Source organism: Hemitrygon akajei, chromosome 3, assembly GCF_048418815.1.
Source record: "Hemitrygon akajei chromosome 3, sHemAka1.3, whole genome shotgun sequence".
Taxonomy (NCBI): domain Eukaryota; kingdom Metazoa; phylum Chordata; class Chondrichthyes; order Myliobatiformes; family Dasyatidae; genus Hemitrygon; species Hemitrygon akajei.
The window spans coordinates 54,220,573-54,243,182 of NC_133126.1; the positions used below are offsets into that span (position 1 = coordinate 54,220,573).

General features: G+C 40.4%; 1 protein-coding gene across 2 annotated transcripts in view; it reads right to left on the reverse strand.

Annotated features, from left to right (window-relative positions):
* The window catches only part of LOC140725005 (uncharacterized), a 111,912-nt gene extending 90,314 nt beyond the window's left edge, over positions 1 to 21,598 (reverse strand). Inside the window, exons 1-2 of one of the 2 annotated variants that reach the window (XM_073039923.1) lie at positions 21,139 to 21,598; positions 10,635 to 11,889 (exon numbers count right to left, since the gene is read on the reverse strand). In XM_073039923.1, coding sequence (XP_072896024.1) covers positions 10,635 to 11,835 — 1,201 coding nt within the window. In that variant the 5' untranslated portion in view covers positions 11,836 to 11,889; positions 21,139 to 21,598. The remainder of the gene's footprint in view (positions 1 to 10,634; positions 11,890 to 21,138) is intronic. The other variant, XM_073039925.1, reaches the window with a different exon arrangement.
* Between the last annotated feature and the right edge of the window lie 1,012 nt (positions 21,599 to 22,610).

A 22,610-nucleotide genomic window follows, 5' to 3' on the forward strand; every position in this document is an offset into this window, starting at 1 on the left:
CATTAGCACACATTGAAAGGGAGAAATAAAAGAAGTATAATCTGACATAGATTAAGTTAAATTAGCTACTGAAGGTGATTACATAAACTGGTCAATAAGCCAACGCTTTTTGGAAACTATGCATTAAGGGGAACCAATGGCAGCATTAAGTCATTGTTTAAATCAGAATGCAGCAGCACGGATAGCTACATCTCTCGGTCTTTCGCATCAAATGGAATGTCCTCCAGGAAGGACAGGAGAGCCTATTAACATGGTGTCATGAAAACAACCTTTCCTTCAACGTCAGCAAAGCTAAAGAGCACTGACTTCAGGAGGGGGAGGGGGAAAGTCTACATTTCCTGCCTACATCAACAGAGATCAGGAGAGTGGATAGCTTCCAATTCCTAAAAATGAACAGCACCAACAGTACATCTTGGTGTAACCCTGTTGATGCCATGGCCAAGAAACCTCACTAGTGCCTCTATTTCCTCAGGAGGCTAAGAAATTCGGGATGTCCACGCCACAATCAACCCTCACCAATTTTTATTGAAAGCAGAGTGTTGTGGGCACAGCTCAGCACATCATAGAAACCAGTCTCTCTTCCACGGACTCTGTTCACAATTCTCACTGCCTTCTCACCCACCCTAGACATTCTCTTTTCTTCCCTCCTTCCATTGGACAGAAGATACATAAGCCTGAGAGTACATACCACTGGCCTCAAGGACAGCTTCTACCCAGGGATTACTGCTGAATTCCCTAGTACAATAAGATGGACCCTTGACCTCAATCTACCTTACACTTTACCAGTTACCCACACTGCATTCTCAGTAACACATTATTTTGCACTGTTATTGTTTTTCTTTGTACTACCTCAGTGCACTGTTGTAAAGGGTTGATCTGTATGAAGAGTATACAAGATAGGTTTTTCCACTATATTTCGATGGATGTGTAAATAATAAACCAATTTATCTGCTTCTTGTGCTCCTACTGGTCTCAGTAAGTTTTTTTTTTATTTTGCTGCCAGTTTCCAATCTGCTTTTTCTTTTACATGGACCATCTCTGACTCTTCCTTTACCTTCCCTTTATGGATTTCTCTGTCATACTATCTCTGGGGATAGGTATTATGAGCCTGCAGACTTCCACAGCAATCTCAAAGTTCAGTACTGATTTCGACCCTATAAGGAATCCATTCCATTTTCCCAGTTCCTCTAAATTGGTTGTTACTGCTCATTTTTCCTTAACCATGGTTTTTAAGAGCCCTCAACCAAGTCTTGTGTATTTCCTTCATTTCTACCTTCTCTTGCCCAGAGCAAGAATAGGGTTCCTCTGATCCTCACGTTCCACCCAACCATTCTCTGCATTCACCAATCATCCATTATAATATACAAAAACTTCACTAAACTCTACCACTACATCTTCCCCTGCAGCATTCTAAAGGGTCTGTTCTGCTGCTGAATCACTGGTCCATTATTTCATCTCCACCAACCATACCCCTTCTTACAGGGCTTTCCCATGCAACTTCAGGAGATAAAATAATGTGTTTTTTTGTAAACCTCATCTCCTCCCACCAACCGGGGCCCAATCAGTCCTTCCAGATGAAGCAGTAACTTAGTTGCACTTCTCTGCTCATAAAATGGTCTCTGCAGCAGAGAAAACAAACACAGATCGAACGATCGTCTTGCACCTCCGTTTAGTCTGTGGGGACAACTCTGAGCTTCCAGTGGCCTATCACTGTAACTTTCCATTCCAGTCTCATTTTGACTTACCAGTGTATGGTACCGTACCAATGAGCCTCAACCCAAATTTGAATAACAAGAGGTCATCTTCCATCTGTACATGTTGCAACTTTCAACAAATTTAATATTTTCAGATAACTCACGTTTCTTCTTTATGTCGGTAACTGACCAATTCTGCTGTATGGTTATCCATCTGTGCAAAATTAACTGAGTTTCTCCTTCACTGCCTGATGTGCTTGCCATTTCCTGAATTCCCCTTCTTGGTCATCAGGCTTCAGCAGTTGCTCCTACCCACCTTTATTTGTTTATTTCTCTCTCTGCCCTCATTATTCTATTACCTAGACAGTCTGTAAACATTGTAATGGCCTGGGTATTTTTTTTCTCTCTCTCCATAGGCCTCATCATATCAGAAGTAAACTTCTATGCATTATCCTCCCCTGTATTAAAACTAATTTGCTTTTCCTCCACTTTCTAAGTTCATCAAGAGAGGGATGAATAATTGAAGTGGGAACAATTGCTCGTCTTTCTACAGATGTTGTTCGACCTGCAGATGGTTTCCAGTAAATTTCCTGTAATTGCGGCTTTTGAGATTTTCAGTTAATAAACCTAAGCCTCTGTGAGGTTTAAATCCACACCCATTAGCTATTCATAATCCACTTGTTACTGGAGGGCCAACATCTCTTCATTAATAAATCTAGTGGTTCTTAAGAGCCTGCAAACAAGTCTTGTCTATGGCAGGTAGGGGAATAAACAATTAAGTAAAATGGAAAGCCAGTGTTTTTATGCAAATATTCTACAATCATTTCAATTGCTTCACAAGTAACTAGGCTCTTGGAAGCAAGAAATGTTTATTTCCTCCACTTATGCCTTGCTTCCTTTGACATGAATGAGAGAATAGAATTTGTTGCCAGTTGTGTGAAACTACTAATTAGAGATCCCCCCTCCCCACCATGCCTGCATTTACTGTCGCAACTCAGGGGTCAGAATTTGAAAGTTGCCTTCATGTTCAGGTTAGGCAGTGAAGTCTAAATGGTGACATATTTCGGAAGGTTGGATTCAGAGATCTGCCCTGGAGTGCCCTAATAGGCTTTCACAGAAAGCAAAGTTGAGGTGGGAACTTTGTTTTCTGTCAAAGCTGCCACTGATTTTTAGAGCTTTGAAATGCTGCTAAGATCATGAATAACTTTTTTAACAAGTTATTTAAAGCAGTTAAACAAAAACAGCTAAATCAATTCAAGAAAAAATACTTTTTTAAAAACATTACTTCTAGTCTAAGAATCCCTATTAAAATCAACAGTGTTTCAGATCTTGACCCTTGCATGTCTGGTGCAGGATCTGAGATTTGGTTCTCCAGCAAAATATCAGGGACTAATCATAAAACTGGGCCCTGCCACTGGAGGCTATGAGGAATCCAAAGGCAGAACTCAATGCTGTTCAATCCCTAAATCTGTCTCTAATTCCCAAACTCACTGCATACGGGCATAATGATATAATTCAGTTTAAACAGTTCTGAAATGACAGTGCAAGATTCAACCAACAAGACAATCAAGTCCTAATGGTGTGCAAAATCTCAATGTATGCTGTACTACTTCTTCAGTTTACTTACTTTAAGTATTTTCATTATCACTTTGTATTCACACAAGAACCACTTTACTTATTTATCACACTAAGTTTAAAAGGATGGCATTAACAGCCAAATACCCATACTGGCTAGTTTTTCCCTCTTGTTCTTTAATTTTTGTCCCTTTCAATTACTTATCTAACTCTTTTTTAAAACATATCTGCTCCAACAACTCTATTAGTTTCTACATTTCTACTCCTCACAACTCACTGTACAAAATAGTATTTTCTCTAATTGCTGAATCTCTACTTTAAATGGTCCTCTTGATTCTGATCCAACCACAATTTACTTCATCAATGTTGATCAGGATCTAGTGCTTTCCTAGCATATGTGACAAATAAACTCTTCTCAGGCTTCCAACCAGGTACAGGTACTGGTATAACCGATGTTTCGATGATCAACTCTGCCATCTTCATCAGGGATGATGCCTGGGCATATCTGGTCTGGTGGTATTTACACCCTCATAGCCCCCATTGATCAGTTTTAGCTTTTAAAAATGCATAATTTATTAGACTAGAATGTTAGCATTCATTTAGCGCTCAAGAGTGAGAATTTGTAGAATGTCTAAGGGATGGCTTTTTAGAACAGCTTGTTGTTGAGCCCACTAGGGGATCAGTTGTGCTGAATTGGGTGTTGTGCAATGATCTGGAGGTGATAAGAGAGCTTAACGTTAAGGAACCCTTAGGGAATAGTGATCACAATATGATTGAGTTCACTTTGAAATCTGAGAAGGAGAAACTAAAATCCAATGTGTTGGTATTTCAGTGGAATAAAGGAAATTACAATGGCCTGAGAGGGGAACTGGCCAAAGTAGACTGGAAAGGGACACTAGCAACGACAGCAGAGCAGCAATGGCTGGAGTTTCTGCAAAAAAATGAGGGAAGTACAAGACAGATATATTCCAAATAAGAAGAATTTTTTGAATGGAACAAGGACACTACCGTGGCTGACAAGTGAAGTCAGAGCCAAAGTAAAATCAAAAGAAAGGACATACAAGAAAACCAAAGCTAGTGGGAAGATAGAGGATTGAGAAGCTTTTAAAAAGTTGCAGAAGGAAACTAAGAAGGTCATTAGGAAGGAAAAGATGAATTAGGAAAGAAAGCTGGCAACTAATATCAAAGAAGATACTAAAAGCTTTTGTAAGTATATGAAGGGTAATAGAAAGTTGAGGGTAGATATAGGACCAATAGAAAATGATGCTGGAGATATCTTAATGAGAGACACAGGGATGACAGAGGAACTGAATGCGTATTTTGCATCAGTCTTCACAGTAGAAGACATCTGCAGTATACCGGACATTCAAGAGTGTCAAGAAAGTGAAGTATGTGCAGTGAAAATTACAACTGAGAAGTTGCTCAGGAAGCTTAATGGTCTGAGGGTGAATAAATCTCCTGGACCTGATGGAATGCACCCTCAGGGTCTGAAGGAAATAGTTGGAGAGATTGCGGAGTCATTAACAATGGCATTGTTCCGGATGACTGGAAAATTGCAAATGTTACTCTGCTATTTAAGAAGGGTGGGAGGCAGCAGAAAGGAAACTATAGACCTGTTAGCCTGACATCAGTGGTTGGGAAGTTGTTGGAATCGATTGTTAGGGATGAGATTACAGAGTACCTGGAGGCACATGACAAGATAAACCAAAGCCAGCATGATTTCCTTAAAGGAAAATCCTGCCTGACAAACCTACTGCAATTTTTGAGGATATTACAAGCAGAGTAGACAAAGGAGATGCAGTAGATATGGTGTATTTGGATTTTCAGAAGGCCTTTGACAAGGTGCTGCACATGAAGCTGCCTAGCAAGATAAGGGCCTGTGGAATTACAGAGAAATTACTAGCATGGGTGGAACATTGGCTGATTGGCAGAAAACAGATTGTGGGATTGAAGGGATCCTATTCTGGCTGGCTGCCAATTACCAGTGGAGTTCCACAGGGGTCTGCACCTTGGTGGAAGAAATAAATTGGAAAAAAAATATTTGGATGGGGAGAGAATTCAAAAAGCAGAGATGCAAAGGGACTTGAGAATCCTTGTGCAGGATACCCTAAAGGTTAACCTCCAGGTTGAGTCGGTGGTGAGGAAGGTGATTGCAATGGTGGCATTCATTTCTAGAGGTATAGACTACAAGAGCAGGGATGTGGTGTTGAGGCTCTATAAGGCATTCGTGAGACCACACTTGGAGTATTGTGTGCAGTTTTCGGCTCCTTACTGACATTGGAGAGGGTTCAGAGAAGGTTCACGAGAATGATTCCAGGAATGAAAGGGTTACTGTATGAGGAATGCCTGGCAGCTCTTCGGCTGTATTCCTTCGAGTTCGGGAGGATGAGGGGGGATCTCATAGAAACATTCAGAATGTTAAAAGGCCTGGACAGATTAAATATGGCAAAGTTATTTCCCATGGTAGGAGAGTCAAGGACAAGAGGGCACAACTTCAGGATTGAAGGACATCCCTTTAGAACAGAGAAATTACTTTAGTCAGAGGGTAGTAAATCTGTGGAATTTGTTGCCATGAGCAGCTGTGGAGGCCAAGTCATTGGGTGTATTTAAGGCAGAGATAGATAGGTTCTATGCTAGTCATTCACTGATTCAATTTAAAATGGTACATTGTTACCATCTGACGAAGGAGAGACTTTCTAAAATATTTCCCAATGTTGACAAGTATTGTGATAGATGTAAAACTGAAATAGCTACACTGACACATATGTTCTGGTCATGTTCTATATTAAAACAGTTTTGGAAGTCAGTCTTTTTGACAATTTCCAAAGCACTCAGAATCAACTTACAACCTGATAAATTGACTGTGTTTTTTGAAATGATTCCTCAAAACATCCGTGGTATTTCTGCGTCTGACCGACATGTTATTGCATTTGTTACATTGATAGCTAGGAGGGCCATCTTGTTGAAATGGAAGGATATATCAGCTCCTACTTTGTCACAATGGTTCTCTCAAGTAATGCTGTGTCTTAGCTTGGAGAAAATTAGAAGTCAAACCTTTGAACCTTTATTTGATTTTGAGAAGAGATGGGGCTCATTTGCTCGTTATTATCATTTCAGTTAACTGATAGATTTCCTCCACGATCTAAGTGCACATTTTTTTGATATATCATTCTTTTTTGTTGGCAGCTTGATGTTTATTTTTAGAAGCTTTCTGTATGACGCATGGCTCCAGGGTTGTACCCTCAATGGGTTTCTTTTTTTTCTCACTTTTCTTGCTTAGAAGGTTTTTAAGTTATCTTTAAGATAATTTCTTTATTTTTGAGGCATTGTAAGTGTTGTTACTTCGATGTACCTGTGTTGTTTTTGAATAATAATAATAATAATAATAATAATAATAAAAAGATTTGAAAAGAAAGGTTCTTGATTAGCCAGGGCATCAAAGGATATGGGGAGAATGCAGGGGAGTGGGGATGACTGGAAGAATTGGATCAGCCTATGATTGAATGGCGGAACAGACTTGATGGGCCAAGTGGCCTAATTCTGCTCCTATATTTTATGGTTTTATGTTTAAAGACTACACACTACTTTCCTCTGACATACGATTTACTACTTGGAACAGAACAAAATATAGATTTTTAATCCCATTTAACTCATTGGTACTCTGTGAAATCTAGAAAACTTTAAATCTCTTTGCTGGAAAAAGGTATATATTTGATACAATAGGAGTAAATAAGTTTCCCCTCATGCTCCCCTTAAACTTTTCACCTTTTACCCTTAACCCATGACCTCTGGTTGTAGTCCCACACAACCTCAGTGAAAAAAGTCCGCTTGCATTTACCATATTTATTCCCCTCATAATTTTTGTGTATCTCTATCAAATTTTCCCTCAATATTCTACTTTCCAAGGAATAAAGTCCTAACCTATTCAATCTTTCCTCAAAATCAGGTCCTCCAAACCCAGCAACATCCTCATAAATTTTCTCTGTACTCTTTCAAACTTATTTACATCTTTCCTGTAGGTAGGTGACCAAAACTGCACACAATACTCCAAATTAGGCCTCACCAATGTCTTATATAACTTCAACATAACATCCCAACTCCTGAACTCAATACTTTGGTTTATGAAGGCCAATGTGCCAAAACCTTTCTTTATGACCCTATCTATCTGTGGTGTCACTTTCAACAAATTATGGACCTGTATTCCCAAACCCTTTATTCTACCACACTCTTCAGTGCCCTACCATTCACTGTGTAAGACTTACCCTGGTTGGTCCTACCGAAGTGCAATACCCTGAACAATACTTTGCACTTATCTACATTAAATTCCATCTGTCATTTTTCAGCTCTTTTTCTCAGCTGGTCCAGATCCCGCTGCAAGCCATTACAGTCTTCCTCATTGTCCACTGCACCCCCAGTTTGGTGACATCCAATGTGCTGATCCAGTTAACCACATTATCATCCAGATCATTGACAGACAGACAGACATACTTTATTGATCCTGAGGGAAATTGGGTTTCGTTACAGTCACACCAACCAAGAATAGTGTAGAAATATAGCAATAGAAAACCATAAATAATTAAATAATAATAAGTAAATTATTCCAAGTGGAAATAAGTCCAAAACCAGCCTATTAGCTCAGGGTGTCTGACACTCCGAGAGAGGAGTTGTGAAGTTTGATGGCCACAGGCAGGACTTCCTGTGATGCTCAGTGTTGCACCTCGGTGGAAAGAGTCTCTGGCTGAACGTACTCCTGTGCCTAACCAGTACATTATGGAGTGGATGGGAGACATTGTCCAAGATGGCATGCAACTTGGACAACATCCTCTTTTCAGACACCACCGTCAGAGAGTCCAGTTCCACCCCCACAACATCACTGGCCTTATGAATGAGTTTGTTGATTCTGTTGGTGTCTGCTACCCTCAGCCTGCTGCCCCAGCACACTACAGCAAACATGATAGCACTGGCCACCACAGCCTCGTAGAACATCCTCAGCATCATCCGGCAGATGTTAAAGGACCTCAGTCTCCTCAGGAAGTAGAGACGGCTCTGACCCTTCTTGTAGACAATCTCAGTGTTCTTTGACCAGTCCAGTTTATTGTCCATTCGTATCTCCAGGTATTTGTAATCCTCTACCATGTCCACACTGACCCCTTGGATGGAAACAGGGGTCACCGGTGCCTTTGTCCTCCTCAGGTCCACCACCAGCTCCTTAGTCTTTTTCACATTAAGCTGCAGATGATTCTGCTCACACCATGTGACAAAGTTTCCCACCGTAGCCCTGTACTCCGCCTCATCTCCCTTGCTGATGCATCCAACTATGGCAGAGTCATCAGAAAACTTCTGAAGATGGCAAGACTCTGTGCAGTAGTTGAAGTCCGAGGTGTAGATGGTGAAGAGAAAGGGAGACAGGACAGTCCCCTGTGGAGCCCCAGTGCTGTTGACCACTCTGTCTGACACACAGTGTTGCAAGCACACGTACTGTGGTCTGCCAGTCAGGTAATCAATAATCCATGACACCAGGGAAGCATCCACCTGCATCACTGTCAGCTTCTCACCCAGCAGAGCAGGGCGGATGGTGTTGAAAGCACTGGAGAAGTCAAAGAGCATGACTCTCACAGTGCTCGTCAGCTTGTCCAGGTGGGCGTAGACACGGTTCAGCAGGTAGACGATGGCATCCTCAACTCCTAGTCAGGGCTGGTAGGTGAACTGGAGGGGGTCTAAATGTGGCCTAACCATAGGCTGGAGCTGCTCCAGAACAAGTCTCTGCAGGGTCTTCATGATGTGGGAGGTCAATGCCACCGGTCTGTAGTCATTGGAGCCACAGGGGCGCGGCGTCTTCGGTACAGGGATGAGGCAGAATGTCTTCCACAGCACAGGAACCCTCTGGAGACTCAGGCTCAGGATATGGATGACAAACAACAATAGACCCACCACTGACCCCTGTGGCACTCCACTAGTCATGGGCCCCCAGTCAGAGAGGCAACCATCTACTACCAGTCTGGCTTCTCCCACAAAGCCAATGTCTAATCCCATTTACTACCTCATCTTGAATGCTGAACAACTGAACCTTCTTGAACAATCTCCCATGCAGGACTTTGTCAAATGCCTTGCTAAAGTCTGTTTAGACAACATCCAATGCCTTGCCTTCATCAACTTTGCTAGTAACTTCCTTGAAAAGCTCTGTAAGATTGATTAGGCATGACCTACCGCACACAAAGCCATGCTGTGTATCCCTAATCAGTCCATGTCTGTCCAAATGCTTATATATCCAGTCCCTTAAGAATATCTTCCAATAATTTTCCCACTACTGATGTCAGACTCATCGGCTGATAATTTCCTGGTTTATTTTTAGAGCCTTTCTTAATCAGCAGAATATTACTGGCTATCCTCCAACCCTCTGGTACCTCACCTGCCACTAAGGATGACTTAAATATCTCTGCTAGTGCCCTGACAATTTCTGCGCTTGACTCATGCAGGGAGCGAGGGAACATTTTGTCAGCCCCTGGGGATTTATCCACCCTGATTTGCCTCAAGAGAGCAAACACCTCCTCCTCTGTAATCTATACAGGGTCCATAAAGTTGAATCCACTTTGCTTCCCATCTGTAGACTCTGTCTGTCTCCTGAGCAAATACAGATGCAAAAAATAGTTTGGAGATCTCCATCTCTTTTGGCTCCACACATAGGGTACTATTCTGATCTTCCAGAGGACCAATTTTGCAATCCTTTTGCTCTTAACATATCTGTAGAATCCCTTAGGATTCTCCTTCACCTTGTCTGTAAGGGAAACTTCATACCTTCTTTTAGCCCTCCTGATTTCTTTCTTAAAGTGTTCTCTTGCATTTCGTATACTCCATAAGCACCTCATTTGTTCCTACCTACCTATACCTGCTACAAACTTCTTTTTTTCTTAACAGAGCCTCAATATCTCATAAATTGTCCCTCGTCTATAGGCAAGTGCTGGAAATTAAGGGGAGAGTAGAAGGGAATTTGTTCAGGATGTGTGTAGCAATAAGCAAGGTTAGTGTAAATAGGTGATTAATGGCTGGCACAAGCTCAGTTCGGCACAGCTTGATGAATGATCCTGCTCTTTTTGAACACTACAACCAAAGATATACCTCCACTACTATTATAAACCTTAGTCCCATGCTGCATTAAAAAATATTTTGAATTACATTAACAGATCACTTTCATTTAACTGCCTAATTCTCAACCCATATTTCAATAGCAAAAGTTACTTTCTATTCTGCTTTATTTAAAATTTACGCTTGAAATGCACCTTCTCAAAAACCTTTCCAAAGTACATGTTCAAAATTAACGTATACAAGATTTCCATCACCAAACTCATAATACAGGTATACTTGTACCTTCTGAAACTGGTTTCTCAGACAGAGGAGCTGTTGGCAAAGCAGATTTGACGCCAGGAATCCCATTTGTTACTGCCAATCTTTCGCTCAATCCTTTATCTATTTGTTTTGTTGTTCCAATTATAGCTGCAGTACTGGTTACTAGTATTGTTTGAGCAGTCTCTGTAGAAACTGATGCAACCGTCTCCGTAATGGCAGCCTCCTTGATTGCTGTTGTGACTCTAGGTGTGGTGGTCACCTGAAATGCATTTGGAGCCTTGCTGTCTGTTACTGCACTCCCTGTAGTTGCCATGATCTCATTCATTTCTTTGCCAGCATTTGGACTATTTCCTTTCCAACTGGAGGAGGTACCCACTGACTCATTAATTACTGTTGCTGTGACTTCTTCATCTTTTATATTTCCCACATTTGTAAATTCTGAAAAGTTTAACATTTCTGAAGTCAATACTTCGACATTTTTTTGTGAGGTACTTACAGTTTGTATTGTTTGACTGGTAAGAGGCAATGCTGTGGTGTCATGACTATTCAGCATAAAGTTCTCACCGGAGTCAGCTGTTGCTGTTGCCTCTTCACTACTTCCATTTTTAGTCATCGAACTGAACAGAGTTGAAATTGACATTTGTCCATTGCTCTTCATGCTTCCAGATTTTTCCTCGCTATGGGTGGTTGTATCATTCTGTACAACTTCTGTTGTTGTTTGAACATCACTGAAGTCAACAGCCTGATTAGGAGTGGAGTTTGTAATTAAATCCTTTTGTTTAGTCTGCAGGTTTTGGTTAATTTGTTCATCTTTTACTGTTATTTTCAACGGTTTCTGAAATGGCACCACTGTTGTTGGTGTAAGTAAAATATCCAGGCTGGATACAGTGATTACATTTTCGTTTCCGGTTTTACTAGTTTGCTGTACTGCTTCTGCAGCAACAGTACTGGTATTTAATCCTGCAGTAGCAGTTTCTAAAGAGCTTAAATTATTACTAGAAGCAGTGGAATTTAGTATTTCTCCATTTATCACTGTGTTGCTCATCACTATGTCTCTGTTCTCATTGTGGTTTTTAATGTCTTCTAGCTTTGCAGTAGAACCCTCAAACAATTGTATGTTTCTTCTGTGCTGTTTGCGAATAACAGAGCACCTTAACTCCGGTATGCAAATTAGCATGGCCAAGGTAACCACACAAGTGTAAAAATCTGTTGATCTCATCATTACCAGGTGTTTTAAAGTTAAGAAATCAACTTGACGAAATCTATCCACAGGAACCTGAAAGAAAAATAGATCAGTATTATTTCTGAAACATTTCTAGAATACCAGAATATATAAAAAAAAATTTCCAGATGCAACACAATTTTATCCTAGCTGTCACAGAGCCACGTAGTGATAGGAAGATGCAGCTCCACAAGGTACGAAAAGAAGTTTTTATGCATGAAGAAAATCCAAATTTCCATTTACAACTAGAATTAAAGTTACGTACAGCACACCAAAACTCCTGCCAATGACAAATGTAGAAATTTCATCCCAGGAAATGAATATTATTCATAATTTCAATTTGAAGCCGAATTTCCTGACTACAGTTCTTGTAAAAGTTGAAGAAAAAAAGTCAGGAAAAGACAAGATCCGCGGAAGATCTCTGGAAGAATGTGAAATTGAAGCTACGTCCACACTAGACTGGATAATTTTGAAAATGCCGGTTTTGGGTAAAAACGATAGGCGTCCACACCTGGCAGTTTTTAAAAATACCTCCGTCCACATTAAAACAGATATTTGGGTGAATCTCCTCCTACTGGGCATGCGCAGGACACATCTACAGAAAACAAGCGACATGTTTGGTGTCAAATTTCGCCGTGAAAGACTTGTTGCGCATTTGTCCAGTTACAAACTACAAAAACTTAAAAGGAAATTGCCAAATGACAGACAGCTGTTGGCTCTCACGTAGGAGGACTTAAAACTGAAAAAACAAATACTGGAGCGTATGGAGGCACCCTACAGGGAGTTCACGGACAGTATGACCCGGCTGACGACGAACATTGAAAAACTGACTAACTCTGTTGCAGAGGGATTTGCAATGATGAGGAATATGATGGCTCCCCCCCAATTACTTTTCACTGCCACAATACCAGCCTCACAGCTACTACAATAGCTACACATACGGACACACAGACCCCCGGGTGGCCTCACCAACATCTTCCCCACTCCCACAGAGGGGTCACCCTGGAAACATTTCCTACAGCCATAGTCTCTTCACCAATGAAAGGGACAACAGCTACAACTAAATGAAATAAGACTTGTTACTGGGCAAAAGTGAAATTTGCTATTACTTCATTTGTTTGCCTTTACTTTTGCCATGTCTTTCTGTATTATTTGGCTGTATTTAACATGTGCAATAAAACAAGTTACTGGGCAAAAGTGATTTTATTTTTACCCGAGTAAAAGTGAAACTTACAATTTTCCTTTTTTGGCCTTAACATTTTCACATTTATGCCAAACATAAGCTACTACTTAAAAATGAAATTTTGGAAGTAGTGACAATTGCATCTATTGAATGTTTGCACAAGCAATACATTAATAAAGCACCTTGTTAAGTGTATAAACATGTCTGCATCAGTGTTATCTTGTATTTCCATACAATGTTACATTAGGCTGTTACACATCTATTGTCAGAGAAGTACTTGCATAAATAGGTAAACCACCTTCATACAAGTAAGGACAGAAAACAGGGCAAAGTGAGTATACTTATTTATTCAGTAAGTTATGGGTCAAAGTATTTGGTGAATACATTTCTAACTCTTCTGGCTTCAGTCTCATTGCCGTCTGTTCTGAAATTGTTAGGTTGCATGGGGGAGGGGGTTGAAATTTTCTGTCATACTGCAAAGCTGCAGTAACATTCTCCTCAGGGACAGTCTCCTGAAGCCATCCGCTATTGTTGTTGTGGTGTTGGAGGTTGCATTCAAGAAAACAATGAAATGCCGCGCTGCTGCCACCATCTGTTCTGGAACCTCATGACAGCGTTTTTAAAAAGCTCCGGTTAGCCCGTACACACTACACCGCCCAATTGCTGTTTTCAGATTTATACACTCTGGAGAGCATTTTAGAAAATGTCCGTTCTCAGGGGAGGAAAATGCCGTTTCAGTGTGGACGGAGGGTCAAAACGAAGAGAAAAAGCTTCAGTTATGGATTTATCCAGTCTAGTGTGGACGTAGCCTATGTTTGTATTCACAGTAGTTACAGACCCAACCTACCAATGAGAAATATAGTGTTTAGTGAACTTGGCTCAAATCTCACCTTATCTTTCTGGGGCTTCACTAATGGAACAATACCCAGACAGGCCTACACAGTGACCTATTCCAGATCACCAGTGTAATGGGATCAACTGTGGATATTTTTGGAGATGATAAAATGTGCCAATATCAGCAAAAATTTATATATTCGAGGCCTCTGGGGTAAAAAGGCTAAGCCTTCACTAACATTCTAGATGCGGTCTGACCAGGATTCTTTTTTGTAACAAAATAGAATCAAATCTTACAGCAATAAATGCTTCTCAAGTATATGCTGAATATTCATATAGACTTTTACTTCATGCAAGGCCATCAGATCAAATAGTACTCCATCTTCTGAAGTTCTCTACAGTTTTCCATTTGCCATCTGCTTGTCAATTCTTAGCCTGCCTATAAACCCTACAAAATCTCTTTGCATCCTCCCACAGCTGGCTTCTAATTATCCAAATTTGACTAAAACAAAGAGGATATTTCAGCAATGACCTTAAAAGAACATGTTGACTTGGGAACCAAATATAATTTTACATCCAATATTGATACTTCCTGAATTCTCATGCAGCTGGCAAAGATATCAAAGATCATTTAGCACTTTTTTTAAAAAATGTGAAATAAGTATAAAAAGATACATTTGATTTAGTTACACTTTATTCTGTGCCCTGCTATTGTTTTAGCTTATACTACTTTGATGCACTGTTGTAATGAATGGATCTTTACGAATACTACAGTATGTAAGACAAGTCTTTCACGGTAGCTCAGTACACATGATAATAATAAGTCAATTTACCATTTTAACCACAATGCATTGGTAGGCTGATTATCAGCAGGAATCTAAAGATCTGGCACTTCGTGTGATGGTGAGTACAGTCATTAGATCTACTTTTGCTGTTTTTACTTTAATAATTTAGCCTTAAAACATATAATTACAGCAAAAGACATGTTACTTAACAAGACAAGAAGATGGCAATAGGTTGATATTAAAAAAAACTTATGCATGGAATACTAGACTGTGATGTACAGTAATTTGCTGAGCAATTCTCATATAACTAACATATTCATGCAACCTCATGGATGCCAGATGTCTGGCAGTACACTGTATCTCAATTATCTTGGCTGTTTTACCCTGTATACTGGTAAGGGGTGGAATTAATAAGAGGCATAGAAAATATTTATTCTTCTTAGCTATAAGCAATCAATACAAGAAAGCATGTTGGACAAGCAATCTAACAGCATGCAGACATCGCGGAAGCAAGGAGCAGTACAGAGCGTAGGAGTTCGGTGTCAGCTTGTACGGTTGTTTGCTCAGAGATGGGCGTGAAGAGGTCCACATTTCCACTGCTCATGATTCAGCCAACTACTGCATCACGTCTTCAGAGCAATGCCGTACACCCCAGCCTCAGCGCCCTTTCTTCCATCACAGGTTAAAAGTGAGATGTTCACTGCTGACAGCACAATCTTCAATTTAATTTATAACTCCATAGCAATTAAACAGCAAGATTGAGTCAATAATTTGGCACAGGCTTATAAACAACAAGAAATATTTGTGCTACGAAGGTGTCAGAAAATGATAATCACAGAGTGTCTAACCAGCTGCTATTGTTATTCAGTACATCGCCGAGCCTCCTGCCGTCAACATCTTGGTGATCACAGTGACAACACAGGTCACACCAATATAACATTAAAAGCAACGTTCTTCATTAGTAAAGGGGAGATAGAGATGAGCAGGGATTTGAAGTCAGATACACAAATTAGTGGAAGTATCTATGCAGTACAGCAAACAATTAGGAAAAAAAGGGAGATGATGGGTCTTTATTGAAAGAGCATCTGAATTCAAAAGGAGGGACATTTTTCTGTGGATATATAGGCATATGGTGAGCACTTCTACGAATATTATGTTTTGGTCTGACATCCTTACCCAAGGAATGATATGTTTGCAATAGTGGATTGTAATTAATGTCCACCAAGATGAACCCAAGGATGGAGTGTGTCATATGATAGAAATTAATCAGATTAGGCCTATAGACACCTCAATATAGAAAAATCGAAGGTTATGTCACTGAAATGTGCAAAACTCTTATTGAGTTTGGCGGAGATTTCTCAGGGTAAGTCAGTCTTTCAGCATTGAGATGTTCTTCACTCAGAGAATGATGATTCAGAAATCTCTACCACAGGACTGTGGAGGGTCAGTTGCCAAGTATAATCAATGCAGAGTTTGACAGGAAAATGGTATGGAGGTAAAAGATTAACATGAACTTGATGGATGGTGGGACCAACACAAGTGGTTTAAAGGCATATTCCTGCTGTTGTTCCTTATGTAGAGAAGGGTTTTTTTACACAATTGGAAAAGGACATTAGAAGAACATTGAAAAGAAATTTGAGAACCAAAGAAGGGATCTTGAAATCAACCCATTGGCAGTATAAGAAATCAATAAGCTTTACAACGTATGTATTTATATGATGCAAGCACCAAAGTCTTAAGGATTTTAATTATGTAAACTTTGTGAAAGTTGGAGCTTAGAATCAGAACCAGGTTTAATACCGCTGGCAAATGCTGTGAAATTTGTTGTTACGTGGCAGCGGTACAATGCAATACATAATAATAAAAAAATGTGAATTACAGTAAGTGCATATAAAATAGTTAAATTAAATAAACAGTGCAAAAAGAGAAAAAAAGTAGTAAGGTAGTGTTCATGGGTTCAATGTCCATTCAGAAATCTTCAGAAAAAGCTATTCCTGAATCATTGAGTGTGTACCTTCAGGCTTCTGTACCTCCTCCCTGATGGTAGCAATGAGAAGAGAGCACATCATAGGTGATGGGGGTCCCTAATGGTGGATACCTTCTTTTAGAGGCATTGCTTCTTGAAAGTGTCCTGGATGCTGGGGAGGCTAATGTCCATGATGGCACTGACTGAATTCACAACTCTCCACAGTTTATTTCGAACCTGTGAAATTCACCTCCCCATACCAGACGGTGACGTAGCCAGTTAGAATGCTCTCCATGGTACATCTGAAGAAATTTGCGAGTGTCTTTGGTGACATACCAAATCTCCTCAAACTCCTATTAAAATATGGTTGCTGCCATGCCTTCTTTGTTACTGCATTAATATGCTGGGCTCAGGATAGATCCTCAGAGATCCTGACATCCAGGAACTTGAAATTGCTCACTTTTTCCCCTTCTGATCCCTCGATGAGGACTGATGTGTGTTGCCTTGTCTTCCCTTTCCTGAAGTCAACAATCAATTCGTTGGGCTTACTGAAGTTGAGAGCAAGGTTGTTACTGCAACATCACTCAACCAGCTGATCTGTCTCACTCCTGTACACCTTCTCGTCACCATCTGAAATTCTGCCGACAATAGTTGTGTTATCAGCAAATTTATAGACAGCATTTGAGCTGTGCCTGGCCACACAGTCATGGGTGTAGAGAGAGAAGAGCAGTGGGCTAAACACACGTTCCTGAGGTGCGCCAGTCTTGATCATCAGCAAGGTGGAAATATTATTTCCAATCCGCACAGACTGTGGTCTTCTGGTAAGGAAGTCAAGGATGCAGAGGGAGATCCAAAGGCCCAGATTTTGGATTTGTTTTTAATCAGAACGGTAGGAATATTGTATTAAACTCTGAGCTATAGTCAATGAATGGCAGCCTGATGCAAGTATTAGTATTTTCCATATTGAGATCACTTCCACTGTAGACCTATTGTGGCAAAAGTCAAAAGGTCCAGATCCTTGCTGAGTCAGGAGTTGATTCTAACCATAACCAACCTCTCGAAGCACTTCATCACTGTAGATGTGGGTGCTACTGGACGATAATCATTAAGGCAGCTCACCTTGCTATTCTTGAGGACTGATAGGATTGTTGTCCTTTTGAAGCAGGTAGGAACTTCTGACTTGGCAATGAGAGATTGAAAACGTCTTTAAACACACAATCAGTTGGCACAGGTTTTCAGAGCCCTACAAGGTACACCATCAGGCCCTGTCACCCTGTGAGGGTTCACCCTCTTGAAAGACATTCTGATGTTGGCCTGAGGTCAGCCGGGTCTGCAGGGATCCTCATAGCTGTAGTTTTATTCTCCCTTTCAAAGTGTGCATAAAAGGCATGGAGCTCATCTGGGAGTGAAGCATCACTGCCATTCATGATGTTAGGTTTCGCTTTGTAGGAAGTAATGGCCTGTAAACCCTGCCAGATATGATCTCTATCTGGTTCCATTCCGCCTCTAACCTCAGTCGGAATTGTTCTGTTGCTCTTGAGATAGCCCTCCGTAAGTCGTACTCGGCCTTCTTGTATAGTCCTGGATCACCAGACTCGAATGCCACAGATTTAGCCCTCAGCAGACTACATATCTCCTGGTTCAACCACAGTTTTTGATTCAGGTATGTATGGTACGTGCTCATAGGCAGACATTCATCCACACAGGTTTTAATGAAGTCAGTGACAACGGTCATTCATTCATACTCCAAGTTGAATCCCTGAATACTGTCCAGTCCACAACTCAAAGCACACCTCCACCTCTACTCATGCTGCTGTTTTCAGCCTATACTCAGCAAGTAGAGGTACAGCCAGGTGATCAGACTTTCCAAAGTGTGGGCGTAAGATGTCACGGTAAGCACTCTTGATGGTGATATAACAGTGGTCCATTGTGTTGGTTCCTCTGGTTCCACAAGTGATATAGTGGTGATAATTATTTTGAGTCTTTTCAAGATGGCCTGGTTAGAATCTCCCAAAATGACAGGGAAAGTATCAAGGTGTGCTGTTTCATGCTTGTTGATTATGTTGCTCAGTTTGTCTAGAGCCTGCTTGACACAGGCCTGAGGTGGAATATACACCACTACCAAGATGATGACTGAAAACTCCCATGGCAAACAAAATGGATGACATCTGATCAGTGGATGTTCCAGGTCAGGTGAGCAGGACAAGGACAGAATTGTCACGTTGTACACCACAAGGAGTTGATCATAAAGCTTACTCCACCTCCTCTACCTTTGAAAGACTCAGCAATCCTATCTTGGTGTTGAATCGTGAAGCCAGCATGTTGTATCACTGCATCCAGAATAGCGATGATAACTAAGATTCCACGAAACAAAAACGCAACAATCTTACTCCGAGGTCTTGAAAACGTTGAGGAAAAATAATTGATCACATCAATACCTAAACATATAAGAAATATCTCAAACGAACATAAGCAAGCAAAGCTTTGTAAATGGAAGGAAACAGTGGTTGAAATAAGAAGACCAGAAGGAGAAGGATAAGGTGGTCTGTTTTAACACTGAGTAAATCTATTAATAATGCGATGATTGCAGTCCAAAGTAAGCAATCTGATTACCACGTGGAGCAGAGAGACAACACACAAGCAGGGGGTGCTTACATAACAAGTTTCTCACTGAGGCTTCCGCCTACACTTAGTTCCTGATTTTATCTGCATTAAAGGGAGACATTCAATCAAGCAACAAGTACTTGTAGGGTTCGAAGGACAATCGACAAATGCTTATTGTTTCACTTTTGCTAATCATTGCAGTGGTCTCCTTCATTCGTTTTCTGAAGGAGAATATTGCAAAGTACACGTGAATCTGAAGGAGTGTCTTTAAACTACTGAAAGCAGCAATGAGAAATGATTGTTTAGCCCATTATTTTGTCCTATGGTCAACGTTCTCTGCAGTTTTTTACTTTGTCTATGATTATTAATTTGTTTTTGAAAACTTCAACCAAGATTGTAAGCAGTGCTCTTTTCTTCTGCATTGCTTTGTCTACCTAAATCTAAAGCTGATGGACTATTTAAATTCCTCCTCTTTTGAGAGGTAGCAGGATCTGATAAGTGACTAGTCCTGATGAAAGGTCTTGGCCCAAGAAGTCAGCTGTTTTATTCCCCTCCATATATGCTGCTGAGATCCTCCAGCACTTTGTGTGCATTGCTCAATGATTGACAAGACTCCTTATAAACTTTGTTTTAAATTTGAAAACTGAACTTTGAAGCAATTGCAATATAATTACAAAGCTAAATTGTTGTGTTTTGGGAAAATGGTGGCAATGCTGCACAGCTCCTTTTTTGAAAGAGTTAAAAAGCATCTTCGATATCATTACTCCTTTTGGCACCAAATTTCGGAGTATATGATCCTGTGATTTAGTTTTTTTTCCACAAAGTTATTCACCAAGATCAAACCTCCACCCACACACTTTTATTTACTTGAAATTAATTAAGTGGTGAACACATAGAAACTAACCATGTGTCAAAATAGGGATGAAAGGAGACAAAACTACTGAAATTTTAACAATTTTAAATTGCTAATATTTCTAGACATTTGAATTAAAATAAAATGTAACTCTGGAATAAATAACAAACTCTGGAATGAAAAGCCATCAAGCACCTTTTTAAAAAAACGTTTGAGGAGAATGTCAATTCTCTTGGGAAAGAAACCATGAATATTGACAATCAATTGGAAGTGAATGAGAAAATCAAAGGCACAAAAACATGTCTTCTACAGGCTCGTCATTCAGGAAGCAAAATTAAATGCAAAAAGTTGTCATTATGTGTTAAGAATAAACTGGTACTAAAGCAAAACAATAAAGTTATCACAATGAATTTCGGAAGTTCATCTAAAAATTATAAATAAATAATACCAACAATAGAATGCCACATGAATACTTTTCTGTTATTGTGGAAAATATTTAATGTATTTCAGCTAAGGGTAAGGATGTGTCCAGGGGATAGAGACGGAAATCTAGCCTTTATCAGTCTGCACTAGAGGCTGCTCATTTCAGAAGGTTACATAGTCTTTGTGCAATTCTATTTGGCATATGCAATAAGAACAGCAGGAAAATGCTGCTGGTAAACATGGCACATAGCATGCCGAGCATCTAACACATGCCCATTGCAAGGATACCGTCCTAGGTAACTGAACGTAACGGGCAGAGGTAACGTTTCAGAATTGAAACTATTATTTACATTAACCCCCCCAATTACTAATGCGAAAGAAAGCCGAGTTGTTGATAGGAATCAGACGCCAGGGTTACATTTCATTTAAGAATTTGAAGCTTTTGTACGAGGAACAAAAATCTTCCATTGACTATGGAATATTTATTTCCGTCAAAATCGTGGGTACGAGATTTCTATTATTATCCGAATTTATTCAGATGACGTTTTTTTTGTCATTCGATGCATGTATTTTAGCAACACTGAAGATGTATCCATTTCTGATGAAAAAAATAATCAAATAATAAGCCGGAGAGATAAATCAAATCTCCACTTACCGCTTTCCAGAGGAGACTGTTCCGGTCTCGTTTACATTCTTTATTTCCCTGTGAATTCTTTCAGTTTATCTGTTTTGTCTTCGGTATGGTGCGCTCGGAATGATGCACAGCCCTCGTCACTGGATCGGCTCTTGTCGTGCGTTTGAATGGAGCAGTACACGCCCGGTTCCAGCGCCCGCAACCACCCAGGCTGGGAGCGCGGTGCTAACCTCGCCCCTTCATTAACGCACTGCAATGGCTGGCAATATTTCAACATTAACTTCGAATAACATTATTCCGCTATGGCAAAACAAACTGCTCAAAGTCAACGTCCCTTCGATTATATAGCAGGGAGTCAAATCAACGATAACATTGGCTGTTCATAAAGGCGCAGTCTGGCAATTTGCTGCAGCGATTTCCTGATCTCGCGGTGGAGTTTGATGAAAACTTGGGATAAAGGTGAGAGACACAGCGCTGAAATTACTGATGCGGAATATCCGCTTATTCCAGATGACAGAGCACAAAGTCATTGAAGGAGACTGTGACCTCCAGCCATCCGTGGTTTCACAATTACCCAGGAATGATACCCATGCATTGAAAGGGGTTGAGGATGGGGCAGAACTGAGCACGGGTGAAGAAAGTCGGCCCAAAAATCATGGTTTATCTTCCCACATAAACTTTCTGCCCCATTCTTCTTCCCTCCTCGTCTCCCGTGTCACACCAGGAGCAGAAAAGTGCAGGGCTCTCTTTCTCGTTTCCTAGACTTTTCTAGTCTGAACATCTAGAAGTGATTGCTCCAGGGATAACGATCACGAGAAAAGCAAGAAACTGGAAGGGTCGTCATCGACTACTAGGTTTCAAATTTTATTACCAAGTGAACAATATGAAATTGGTGAACACAGGCAATTCTGCAGATGCTAGAAATCTTGAGCGCACATTGGATCTTAAGATATAGGTCTTAAATCACATTACAAAAGTGTTAGCTTCTCTGTCCCAATATGAAATTGGTAATCTGTTTTAAATATAGACCTTTTATCATTTCCAATAACATTAATGAAATGGAAAATGTGGGAAAGTGTAAATTGGGTAACTCACTATAACCTGGTTTGCAGAGTTTTAAAATGATTACTATTTGTAAATGTATGTAATAAATGACATATTAACTGTCTTGTTCAATGCAAGATACACTATTCCATTTAAAGCATGATGCTAGCTTTCCTTTCCTTAAGCAAAGATAATGAATGTTTATGACGAAAACGGGATGACTATTCTGGACTGGGCTGACTTGTTTAGACTGCCGCTGAGTCCACCTGCAGGGTTACTGAAGATGTCACAAGGCTTGACATACTCTACTGGTTTCGTCTGCCGATGTCTCAGAAATTCCTCACACTCATCAAAATGGTTGGCCGCAAAGCTACCAGTAGCAGCTGGAGCTGTGCTGAGTCTCCCATCGGGTCTTGAAGCCCGCGGCCGCGGCAGTCAAACGGATAAGT